Consider the following 13065-nt stretch of genomic DNA (forward strand, 5'->3'; position numbering starts at 1 on the left):
TGAATAGAAATACAAATACCACATGCCGAAATCTATGGAACACGATTTATTCATTTATCATCTATCTATCTATCTATCTATCTATCTATCTATCTATCTATCTATCTATTTGATTTTAGTAATTGTCTGCATTTTGCCAAAACCATTTGTGGTCAGTTGTGAGATACTTGAAGTACATATAGATGAAGTATGGAAAAGAGCATCCAGGTTATAATTTTAGAAAAAACTGTCCTAGAGTCTAGTTTTATTTTGTTTCTTCAAAGACAGAAGCATATCTCGGATGGATTGATAAAGAGAATAATGTTCAATTTGTGAAAAATTACCAACATCATTGTTGTCATAAATATTTTTAAAAGTGGCTCCAGATGTTTCTTGTGCTATAATGTTCTAAATCTAAGATGTGTTTTGGCAGCAGTGGTTATAATGGGATGGGCCAAGCCATGTGATTTAGCTAACAGTTTTCCGATGCTTCAGAATGACATCCCGGGGGCGTTAGAGGAGTACTTCAGGAAGGGATGAATTTTATATTTTTCTGGAAGTTAAAGAGCCTCAAAACGTGGTTGGGCACAGAAGAATTGCCTGTGTTGACTGGGATGTTAATAGTGATTTCTGGCTAGGGAGATATCTCAGTGGGCAGCAGTTTTTATTGTGCAAGTACGGGGACCGTAGTTTAGATCCTCAGAACTCAGGGGGTAAGCAGATTGACATTGTGACTAGTTTGCAATCCTATCTTCATGGGATTAGAGACAGGGGACTCTTGGAAGTAACTATCTACACTAACCTAATCAGTGATCTGGATACAACCGAGAGAACATACCTTAACATGTAAAATGGATAGAAATTGAGAAAGGCACCTAATATCAACCTATAATACTCATATGCATGCCTACACACACACACACACACACACCGACAACATACATGGCTACTACACACACAAGTATACAAGCCAAGACAAACAATGATATTGCTACATTTTGTCTAACCATGGGCTGGCCTTTAGTTGTATACTCTCACATTAGCATTGCAGGTAGAGGTGATGATACAAGGCAATGGCATTATTGATGATCATACCCAAGGTCATGAAGGGATCTATAGATGGGATCCAAAGCATATAACTCACTGTTGTCTTCTGATGTCCGACTAGTTTCCTCCTCATTATGAGACCCAGTTAATTTAATGCTGGGCCTGCTCTGTACCCTTGACCTGCCATAGGAAGAGAATAGTTTTTCTTAACTCTTCTTGCTGATATTTCTGACAACTGTATTTGTAAGAATAACATTTGGTATGCGTGCAGCGATTCTAGGTCTACTAATGAAGATTCCATTGGGCTTACTGATGATGAATGCTAATATTTCTTAAAAAGAAAGAGGAATGTGGTTATAATTTTGTTCTGTGAACATGAATTATTAGTTTCTTAACTTAGTCTTTAATTAAAGAAACAAATCACGTCGAAGATGGTTCCATGTTGTCTTAGGAGCAGAAACTCAAGTGCTGAAAGAAATAAATCAGATCATATATATATTTTTTTTTTTGGCCTAGTGTGCTGACTCCTTGCTCACCAGTCCAGTCCTCACAGAAGCTGGATATGGCGTATGGAATTGGAGTCACCCTGTGTGTCCCTTGAATTAACTTCCCCTTTTATGCCCTTGTGTAATTTCTTCACTGATCTTATGTGTTGATTTGTTTGGTCTGTTATAGTAATTTGTCATTGGCTGGGTCACTTTCAGACACCAGTAATGCACTTCTGGAACCTGTAAAGTCCATGTCAAGCTTCCTACCGATTCTTTGAGCTTTTTCTTCGTAGCTCCTAGAAGTTTCTGTTGCTTTTATTCAGATGGTGGGAGGAACAAGGATTGTTTCTTGGGTCTGTTACATAAAGACATTTTAGTGAGAGCCACCACCACCCCCACCAACTTGAGCTAATCACCTCTCAAAGCTCTCACCTCTTAATATGATGGCTCAGTGCTTAGGTTTCGGTGTATGAGTTTTGTGGGAACACAAACCATTTAGACCATAACAGATGCTATTTCATGATAATCCTGAGGGCATCTTGATTCTTTCTAGCTACAGCCTCCCTCACACTAATTCTGCTTGAGGAGATCATGTTACTGCTTGTCTAAGAGGCAGCAGAATTAGGCACAATTTCTAGAACTCACCATGTTGTGCTGAAATAATCTTAACTCTGTATAAGCTCCACAAGGCAGCATATGTCCACTATGGTAAGCAGATAGTGTGTTGAATGTGCAAAATTCTCCGTGGAATCAAACTTTTATACAATGGCTTTTCCCATTGGTAATTCTTGGGGACCTCATGGTGTATCTGATCTAAGGCTCTATTTTGTACATCACCTTTACCTGGTCACGCGAGACTATCCTGCAGCCCTGTGATGTAATTACTATTGATGAGATGTAAAATGGGATATGTCTGGTTTCTGTCTTGCTTACTTTGTGCTTACTCTTGTTTCTCTATAGGTCAGAGGAAAGTATTTGACCTTCCTTTTGGGAGCTGCCTCTTTCGTAGTGATGTTTATGACAATGGATCTTCTTTTTTCTATGATAACTGCACAGTATGCACGTGCAAGGTAAGGGGGCTCTAAGAGGCTGTGGCACTACCCAATGAGCTTGGATTACATTGGAACCGTATGCAAATGTAGGCATTTTATTCATCAGGGAAATCATTGTTGATGCCATTTGAAGAATATAATCATGCTCAGTGTTTTAGAGATGACCTGGAGGCTGTCCTAAACATTCTCTATAGTCAGACAAATACAGATGACCCTGCTCTAGGGCTCCACCTATTTGAAATGAATTCCTTAGCACACCTATAAAAAATAATTTCCGTTGTATTCAAGGGAAGAAAAAGGCATAGCTTTATAGTTCATCACAGAGATAAACCTGATCAATTTTAAATATTCTATTGAGGTGATGCCCACCTTCCACGGTTTGCATGATCCTGAGCTATCCATAAAACTCTCTCTCTCTCTCTCTCTCTCTCTCTCTCTCTATATATATATATATATATACATATATGTATATTCCTGTGCTAACATAAAACTGCTTCATGTAAACACACAGAACATCTCCTTGTGAGCTTGGGCTTCACACCCATGACTTCATATCCATACAGAAATCTCATAGGCCACAGCTTTCTCTTGGAAACTGAAACTGAGTTGTTGCTGAAACATGTGGCCTTCCCAATTCTCTTGCTTGAGGGACAGCCCCCCAGCCCACAAATGGAAGCTAGTTATGCTAGCACGTACATCCCTTTGGGTCTCAAGGAATCTTTGAGACATAATCAGGCAATGTGTCCCAGCATTCTAGCTAGATTACTAGAATGAATACTTTTCCTGAAAATGGTAGGCTTATTACATCCTCAGTTTGTAGACATCTTTTGCAAAGTAGATACTTAAAGGGACAGCCATGTCTTAATTGTTGTTCTGTTGCTGTGAAAATACACCATGACTAAGGCAGCTCTTATATAACCATTTAATTTCAGACTTGCTTAAAGTTCCAGAGGGTGAGTCCACTGTCATCACAGTGGCAAGCAGAAAGACATGGGGTTGGAGCAGTAGCTGAGAGCCTTACAAAATAATCTTCAGGCAGTGATGGCAGGGAACTGGGCATGGCAGGACATTTTAAACATCAAAGGCCACCCCCACCAGTCCCATAATTCCTTCAACAAGACCACACTGCCTAACCCTTCTGATTTTTCTCAAACAGCTTATCAACTGAGAACTACAAATGCAAATATGAGTCTTGGAGGGAGGGTGTCCTCATTCAAGCTACCAAAGGTGGCCTGCATTCATTGTGATATCCAGTATCCCTTTCTATCTATGGAGCTTCCCTCTCCAACAAGCCTCAAGCCATGCTCCTCCTAATTTCCAAGGAAGGTGCAAGAAACCTGAACAAGCTCTGTTTATGTAGAGTGAAAGGAGGGCAGGAAGAAGGAATTGTGTTGGCTATAATGATCTGGGATTTCTTCCACTGAGCAAGTACGTTGAGCTGAAGTTATAGGCCAGTAGAAGCAAGACCGGGAGAGTGCCGCACCCTCGTCTGCGACAGGTGTTAGTCCAGAAACATGTTCTGAGGTGGAGGAAATGTTTGTTGCACCACAGGAAAGCATGGGGTAGGAGAGTGCAAGGTAGAGCCACTGCAGGTTGTTAAAGGAGGGCTGAGGAGGATGCCTAGGAGGGGCAGAAGTCATTTTTAATTCCTAGTCTGCCTTTGGGCCTCCAGGACTCTACAATGGTGTGTAAGAAGAAGTGCTCCCAGCCTGGAGTCTGTGACAACAATGGGGATGCCTGTTGTGAAGAGTGTCTCCTGCGAGTGCCCCCAGACGATGTCAAAGTGTGCAAGTTTGGTAGCAAGATTTTCAGGGTATGTATGAGATAGATCATCACAAGTGTGAGCTGTGGGAGCCATTATTCTATAATGGCCATTGAAAGGTCCCAGACATAATGCAGATTAGAGTTTTATTTTATTTATGCATTTTAAAATACACACATATATTTAATATATTAATTTGTACATGTATGTGATTACATATGTGTATATATATTTTTATATATATATATATGTTAAAAACAAGGATTTGAAAGATTCCAAATGCGTCAATGTTATTACTCTTTCTATATGTGATCAGTCACTGCCTGAAACTCAGCTGAGCAAACCACGTGGCTGGTGTGACTATAGGGCCCAAATGACAGAGAGCATCCTTTTCACTTGGGGATGTTCAGTACACATTGTCTGGCCAGATCCTGAGGGATCTGTGATTAATTGGGTGCTTCCAGCAGCATTCTACAGATTCCTAACACAAATGGCTTGCGTCGAGGTGTTCAGATGATGATGCTCACCATGTAAGTGGCCAGCGTAGGTTTGAGAGTCCAACCTCCGGTACTCAAGGCTTGCCTACTGGCCTTTCACCTCGGCCCAGAGTGTGCGCTACACTGTTTTCTGGTGATCGTAAGTGGGAGAGTAACCATTTCACTTCAACAGGTAGGTGTCGGCTTAGTTCAGACTGTCTCGCCTCTCTTAGATATGTTTTCCTTGAGGATGAAAGAGAGATTCTGTATAGAGACACCCCTGATGACAGCCATGAGCCTGTAGACCTTTAACAGCATGTTAGATGTGGAGGCTTCCTCAAGGCTTCCTTTCCACTGACATGGTTGAAGAGAGGTCTGGATTCTTAGGGACCTCATTAAGCCTGTAGGAGGGGTCACATAACAAGTTTTCAGAGACACTTACATACTATCCTCTTTATTAAAGTCATCATTTTCCCCTAGAGCTCCAAGATAAAATAGACTCCTCTCTTCATAGTGCTTTAGATAAAAACTTTCTAATTACTTTATAAAAATGTCTCTCTTAGTACCTGGGATTTAAAGTACTTTACAGAGATTGTAAGCCCTGGGAATATTTGCTCGTAGAACACTGGTAAGTTCAACATCCTTTAAAGGCGGATCCAGTGAGTTCTGACTCACCTGAAAGGAAGCAGACGGTGGGCAGTCCTTAAAATGGCTTCAAAAATTGAGAAACAAGAGGTTGGGGTTGCACCAAAGATCTTGAATCCACGGGCCTGGAAAGGAACCCCCCCCTTTTGTCTTTAGATCTGCCTGTTGTCTGGTCTTCCCAACCTCAGTACAGTATGTCCCTGGTTGATGGGTTCTGGCTCAGAACCGGATAACGGCACCCTATGAAGCCAATGAGCCCAATACGTTGACCAAGCAGCCTTCTAGCTGAGCAAGCGTTTAGTCTCAGAAAGGCTTCCCCAAATACCATCCCACATTTTCAGAGGAGAGTGCCAACCAGGCAGTGTACAAGCTATGCATGTCTCTAGGGCTGCTCTGTCTGGGCTCTGTGAGTTCAGATGACTGCCACCAGGAATCTGCCTAGCCACTGGGAACTGTTTGATATCCTCTGTTTTTTCAAGTCCTGGGTGACTCAGAGGTATGGTACAGCTGGGCTTGGCTTACATCACCATATGTAAAAGACCTCAACGAACTGTGTTGACCAAGATAGCAAATATTTCAATCTTACTAAACAGAGGAAAGTTTTTATTCATGCATTGTGAATGTCATACTTCCTCATCTTCCAGGGTGAAAGTAGAAAACACATGAGGGGAGAGATGCACACACAACGTGGTTAGTACAGAGAATCCTCTGTACTTTAGAGCAAGATCCCCCCTCACCCTAATTTGATTACCTATGGACCTATAGATGCCCCAGAGTCACTTGGGCTAGCTAAGCTGTGTGATTCAGGCAGGGTAGGCCTGCTCTTCTCAATCGGGAAGCCACAACACACTGACTCAGCTCCTGCAGTCTCCGCCTGATAGCAGAATCCCGTGTTGTGTCCCGCAGGATGGGGAGATGTGGTCCTCCGTCAACTGTAGCATCTGCGCTTGTGTGAAGGGGAAGACAGAGTGTCGCAAGAAGCAGTGCCTTCCTGTCAGTAGCTGCCCACAGGTATGCTGGGAATTCAGCTTCACTTTCTCGTTACCTTCGGAAATGCAGGCCCACGCCATTTTCTAAAAAGACAGCCAGGCACTCCAGAGGCTGACATAGACCCCAGTAGCTGAAGCTTCTTGTGTAGCTTGCTATTTCTTCTTGCTATCCCCACCTGGGAGTCTAGCCTTGTGTGACAAAACGCTTTTCCAGTTTTTGCTGCAGTCTTCCTACTCTTGATTGACTTCTCATCCATCTATGTAAACCCTTCTCCCACTCTCTCTGCCTAGACCTTGTTTTCTGCTGTTGAATTTTCTGTTTAACATTATAACTACATTTTGCTTCTCTTTCTTTGCTTTTCTCTGAGATCTCAGCTTTCTTCTCATAGCCATGGTAATATGTGGTTGTTTAATAGTAAATTCCCCAGGAGGATTGCCTTGCCTTGCAGAAGCTCCAACTCCTTTGCAGAAAATTCTTCTCTGGCCCTGGCCTCCATTGTAGCCGCTCATGGAAATAGCATCTTTATGGAAATAGCTCTTTTCAAAAGCCCACAGCCCAGAGGCTTGAATAAAGCCACCATTATCTTTAAAGCGTGGGCTCCATTGAATTCACCTCAGCAACTCGAAACCTTTCAAGGCTTTGTGCATTTTGGGAAAATGTCAAACCTATTCAGTACCTTCCAGTGAATGAAGAAAACATATCCGTATATTCAGAACAGGTCCGCTAGTCTCCATTATAGAAAGCTTTTAATTTTATTCACATCTGTTATTATTATAAACAAAAAGTTGCTGTTTTTACTTGAGTGCCAAATGAGGTACAAAAAAACAACAGCTGTTGCCATTGCACAACTGAATTGGGGGAGGGGAGGAGACAAGGGTAAAAAAAAAAATCCCCTAATTAGTCTTGCTTTAAAAAGCCTCAGACATAAAACTGAAAACTTCCCATAAAAGAAAAAAAAAGTAGGTACAATAAGCAGACTTGAACATGGACCGCTTATAAATATTCATTGGGAAAAATGGAATCACATCATTTCTGCCAGTCCTCGGGGAACCTCGCTGCTAATGAACTCTCCCGGCACATGGAAGTAATAATGGGCTTCCTTATTCTATAAGACAAAACTAGGGAGCAGGGCCAAGCTGGTGGCTCGCGTAACTCGCCTGAGCAGGCCACTGTGGCGTTTCCAGCTTGAAGCCAGCTCTGCTGCTCATAGCTGGGTCGGTGGTTCCTGCTGGGAAACAGCTCTCTTGCCTGTGTCTGTCTCCCTAGTGATCACGCTGTGTGTACCACACTCAGGCCCGGAACGTCCATCCCTCCCAGGAAAGCCTTTACCCAGCCCGTCCGTCCCCCACTGCAATTAATGCCAGTACCCTGGCGTGACTGCAGCCTTCAGAACCAGCTTTTAGTTTTTAGGCATCCTTTCAACCTGCCTTCCCCTTCACACTTTTCCTTCTCAGAGCCAGCACTAGATCTTTGGAGATCGGTTAGCTCTACCTTGAAGCCCTTTTAGAAAGAAAACTAAACGGTAATTTCACCTTCCCATCAATGACTGGGGAAGTTTTTAAAAAAGAATGCTAAAATTAAAATCCTGGAAAGAGTCTGTGTCCCTTCTACATCCGTTTCGGGTACCACACCTTTTCTTTTTCTTTTTCTTTTTTTCAGAAGGGGGTTGTAGTTGTATTCCCTGTAATCCTCCTGGGTGATTTCTAAGGCACTGGGAGTCCCGCTAGGGATGGGTGAGCCCATCAGCTCCCTTTCTCCTAAATATCATCCTTATATATTGAGGTTTTTTTTTCCTGTGGTCACAGAAGCATCCTCACTCCCCCAAGACTTCTCTGCCGAGGTAGGCTCTGAATAGAGTCTTCTTCCAGATGAGGCTACAGCGTGAGCAGTTTCCAGCTCATGACACACAGCCAGGCTCTCTGACCTTCTAGTTTGTGCTTTATTCGTCTCCCACTAATTTACTAACAGGACCAGCTCCACTTTCATTTTCTGAACAAGGGAAATGACAGTGTCCACTGAGATACAGATATATAGAATTGCTCGGTCACACTTGGATAGAAACCTGGCTTTAAACCCTCAATTCCAGTGGGGGCAGAGTGCTTCGGACCAGCTTCCGCAGAGACCCCTCCACGGGACTGGGCTGGTCTTCTTTGACTCTGCCTTTGAGAAGTTAAATGAGATTCCCTATGGTCATGGTTCACCACCTCATGGTTGTGACCCCTTTGGGGGGTCGAAAGACTCTGTCACAAAAGTTGCATATCAGATATTTGTATTATAATTTATAACAGTAGAAAATTTGTTATGAAGTGGCAATGAAAATAATTTTATGGTTGGGGGCTAGCCCAGCCTGAGCAACCATATTAAAGGGTTGCAGCATTTGCAAGGCTGAACCACTGCCCTTTGGCATTATAGACTTTAATGTGCCATCACAGGCTTAGTTGGTGAGGCATGAGTGAGGCTGGCTTTCGTTCTTCAGTAGCAAAATGTCATCTGAAAAGCCAGTGGATTGCTTACTTTGAAAATATTCCAACCTGCTTTGCACAGCCCTCGCCAGTACTGAATGAGCGGAGCAGAGCTGTAGGTCTCTGCCCTGGGTCTTGGGCCACCTCTCAGTGTGCTTTACTTCCCTGTTCTCTGTCAAAAGGGGATGAAATCATCCCTACTAGAGTGTGGCCGTGAATTTCAAATGAGGTGGAGCACGGGGTGCACACAGCAGCCTGTACTGAATGCAGGTGATAATTAATGTTTTGAAGAACTGTGGCATAAAAATCTGGTAAAAGACTGTAGCTTGTGGCGCCTCTGAAATGAAGTTTACATTTTGTTTCTAGCACCTTTGTGTCACATGGCAGCAGTTTCTTCCCCTACGGAAGGCGATATACTCAGCTCAGGAAGGTTTTGCAGTGCTTAGTAACCATGACTGTCATATCATTGAGCCTTAAAGTGGTAGCTCATTAAATCCTCATAAGCAGCCCCAGGTCACATGACTGAGTAGTTCCTTGGATGTTAATTTGCTTCTACATTTCTTATTCCTGGTGATTAATCACGGGGTCAGAGATAAGAAAAGGCCGTCGTCCTCTGACATGGTTTGCAGAGGATGGTTCCTTCTTTAAATGTCACAGGAAGCGGAAAGGCATTGACTAGGAACTTGCCCTGCATTTCCAGAGCAGTGATGGAAACTTACTCCCTACTACAGAACTCTCTGCTGCTTCACTGGCTTTGATGGTAGAGTAGTGAGTTAGTATGGATGACATTACAGAGGAAGAAGCCCGGCTGAGTTTGGTCTGCAGTGCCCTGTATCCAGAGGATGCCTACATCCTAGCTTGGATTGCAGCCTCCAGGGGAGCGTGCTGAGCACAGCAGGAAGAAGGCTGTGCTAGCGTGGACAGAGTGGTCGTGGTGCCCATTTGTGTGTGAATGCACTTGACCTCTACAGGGCTTGATTTGGCGATCAGTGAGGAAGTTGTGTCCAGGCTGTCTCCATTTTCCTTCCATGTGAGAAAAATCACACCGTATTTCGAGGTATCCTGTTTCGTAAAGGATAAAAACAGGAAACATTTTTGGAATGATTTTGCCTGCCTTGGGAACCTGATGCTTGAAACTTCATTTTTCACTGCCATCATCACAGTCAAGTTCAAGTACAATCTGGGCTGATGTTGTTTAGGATTTTAAATGCTGATATTAGATATTTGAAAAAAGATTTATCCCAACGGACCATTTCTTAACATTAAACTCTGGTGTTTCTTTTTTCCCCCCTCTTGACCAGGGTAAGATTCTCAACAGGAAAGGATGCTGTCCCATTTGCACTGAAAGTAAGTTCATTCTTTGGGAAAAAAAAATGTGCTCTATTTGTTTGATATTTTGTGATGAATAGGGAAACCTGATGTGATTCTTCTGTAGACTCAATTCTGTAGGTTTGAGATGGACGTGTCCACCTCCCCATAGACACCCGGAATCAGATGTTGTCCTTCCACAGACACTGGAATGTGGATATCTCCATCAGAATCTGATGTCAGGAGAGCTCAGGAGACAAGTGGTTAGATGGAGTTTTAAAGGACAAATAAATTAATGCACATTTGAAATGGCTAACAGCATTTGCAGTCCTTGCGGCTAGGATAATGATGCCTGGCAAAGCCAGACATCCGTAATCGCTCAGGGATTCACTCCTTCTCTTTATACCACCAAACAACTGCCCTTCCTCTTCCCTCTCCCATTCCTGTCATCCTTTCTCCCAGGCACATCTGATGTGGTTTTCATCCTGACACTTTTAGCTGAGTTCTTGAAGGGTCTCTCTAAAAGTCTTGAATTTTGAGAGCTGTCTGCGGTTGCTCTGTTAATCTCCGGGGCAGAGCACGGTGCTGGGTTTCACATCAGCCCCGTATGGGGACTTTTGCCTACCTCTATCAGGAAATCACTGTGTTAGTCCCGAAATACACCTGGCTTCGAGACAGCTTCCTGAAGTATGCTATTGAAATAGTGGTCTTAGACATACATTGTCACATTATTTCTGATGCATGGGGGCAGCATTAGCAGAGTCAGGAAATTGATTAGAAACTGTTTTATGAGTCAGTCAGGCCGAGAGAAGTGGACTTTCATGCTGTTGAAAGCAACTTTCCCATGGCAGCAGGTTTTTTCTTTCTTTTTTTTTATTAATTTATTTATTTATTAAAGATTTCTGTCTCTTCCCCGCCACCGCCTCCCATATCCCTTCCCGTCCCCCAATCAACTCCCCCTCTCTCATCAGCCCTAAGAGCAGTCAGGGTTCCCTGCCCTGTGGGGAGTCCAAGGACCTCCCACCTCCTTCCAGGTCTATTAAGGTGAACATCCAAACAGCCTAGGCTCCCACAAAGCCAGTACGTGCAGTAGGATCAAAACCCAGTGCCATTGTTCTTGACTTCTCAGCAGTCCTCATTGTCTGCTATGTTCAGTGAGTCCGGTATTATCCCATGCTTTTTCAGACCCAGTCCAGCTGGCCTTGGTGAGTTCTCGAAAGAACATCCCCATTGTCTATTTATCTGAAACCAGGGTTTATATTGCTCCTGGTTTTCCCTCCTTTGACTATTTCATGTCATATACATAAATATGTGTCATTTTGTATCTATATGAAATTATACATGGGAAACTGCTATATGTTAATGTATAATATGTTAATGCTCATGTATATATTACCCATGTCTAATAGATACTATTAGCTTAAAAATAGAGAGCCATGAAATTGTACAATGGATAAAGCTGCTTATTGAATTAGAAAAAAATAAATTACAGATTTAATAAAAGACCTTTCCTTTGAAGATAATGAAGTCATAAACTAATTCAAAGGAGGCTGATGGTGCATGACAGTTAATTCAGAAATTAAGGCAGAAGGGAGAAGCAGCGATGGTTGACACACAGGTGATTCAGAAGTATGTGCCTGGACTGTTCCCCTGAGTCGTCATCCAGACACTCCTTACGTCACAGCCTGTACTGTTCCCCTTAGTCTTCGTCCAGAGACTCTATGTGTGGCTGGTTCAGAGGCCTGGACTGCTCCTCTTAGTCATTGTCCAGAGACTGTATGTGTGGCTGGTTCAGAGGCCGCCTTCAGCTCCATTTCCTTCTGTATGAGCAATCTCCATAATGCCCTGATAGCATTTTCCTCTGTAACCACGTCAGTGGGCTTCTTTGCATTCCTCTGTAGATAATGAAGCAGAGAGGGACTATGGAGGAGAGGCAGGCCTCCCCGGGCCTTCTGATATTTTGCAGGTCATCTCTTCTGTTTGCATGACACACATGTGCACGTTTCCCAGTTACCTGGTTATCAGCCTCACAAGAACATGGACTTAGCCGGGTGGTGCATGCCTTTAATCCCAGCACTTGGGAGGCAGAGGCAGGCAGATCTCTGTGAGTTCGAGACTAGCCTGGTCTACAAGAGCTAGTTCCAGGACAGGCTCTAAAACTACAGAGAAACCCTAGCTCAAAAAAACAAAAAAACAAAAAGAAAACAACCATGGACTTAAGCCAAATGGTATCGCACATGCCTTTAATTTTGGGAGGCAAAGGCAGGCAGCTCTCTGTAAGTTTGAGGTCAGCCTGGTCTACACAGCAAGTTCCAGGACAGTTAGGACTGTTATACAAAGAAATCCTATCTTGGGGGGTGGGGAGGGAAGAACATGAATTTTACCCAGAAACAGAAACAAGGCAAATTTGGAACTCCCCTAATTTCTAAGAGTCAAAATGGCCATTAGTGACATTTTTTGCAAGTAAAGCTAGATTTTATTAGTTTATCCATTGCTATCTGGCCTCTCCATATCTAGAAGTCTGGTGACTTAAAGAGAAATAAAAATGGGAAAAGAGAAGGCGAAGAGAATTTGTAAGTAGTTATATGGAGTGCTGTCTTGTGGGAAGTATCTGCTGATCCGTCCCTTCCATCACCCGGGGAGACAACCAGAGAAAGCCACCCAGCTGGAGGGGCACCGGGAGGCCACCCGCTGCACCTGCACCTGCAGGTCAGAGCTGGAAGGATGCAGGCACGCAGTTCTCGGCCCAAGTCTGGATTATATCATCAGATGGCTATTTCTCAATTTCCCTAGTGTTCTTTCCATCTGTTCCCCTCGCTTGCTCTCCAGCCGTTCTCCATCCCTGCTGTAAAACTC

The 13065-nt window shown here is 43.4% G+C and overlaps 1 protein-coding gene across 2 annotated transcripts in view; it reads left to right on the forward strand.

The window, feature by feature from the left end:
• Nucleotides 1-13065, forward strand: part of Bmper (BMP binding endothelial regulator) — a 254315-nt gene that overhangs the window by 137155 nt on the left and 104095 nt on the right. For both annotated transcript variants that reach the window (XM_057767220.1, XM_057767219.1), the window contains exons 8-11: nucleotides 2475-2584; nucleotides 4239-4379; nucleotides 6356-6460; nucleotides 10203-10248. In XM_057767220.1, coding sequence (XP_057623203.1) covers nucleotides 2475-2584; nucleotides 4239-4379; nucleotides 6356-6460; nucleotides 10203-10248 — 402 coding nt within the window. The remainder of the gene's footprint in view (nucleotides 1-2474; nucleotides 2585-4238; nucleotides 4380-6355; nucleotides 6461-10202; nucleotides 10249-13065) is intronic.

The sequence above is a fragment of the Chionomys nivalis genome, chromosome 4 (assembly GCF_950005125.1).
Source record: "Chionomys nivalis chromosome 4, mChiNiv1.1, whole genome shotgun sequence".
NCBI classification, from domain to species: Eukaryota; Metazoa; Chordata; class Mammalia; order Rodentia; family Cricetidae; genus Chionomys; species Chionomys nivalis.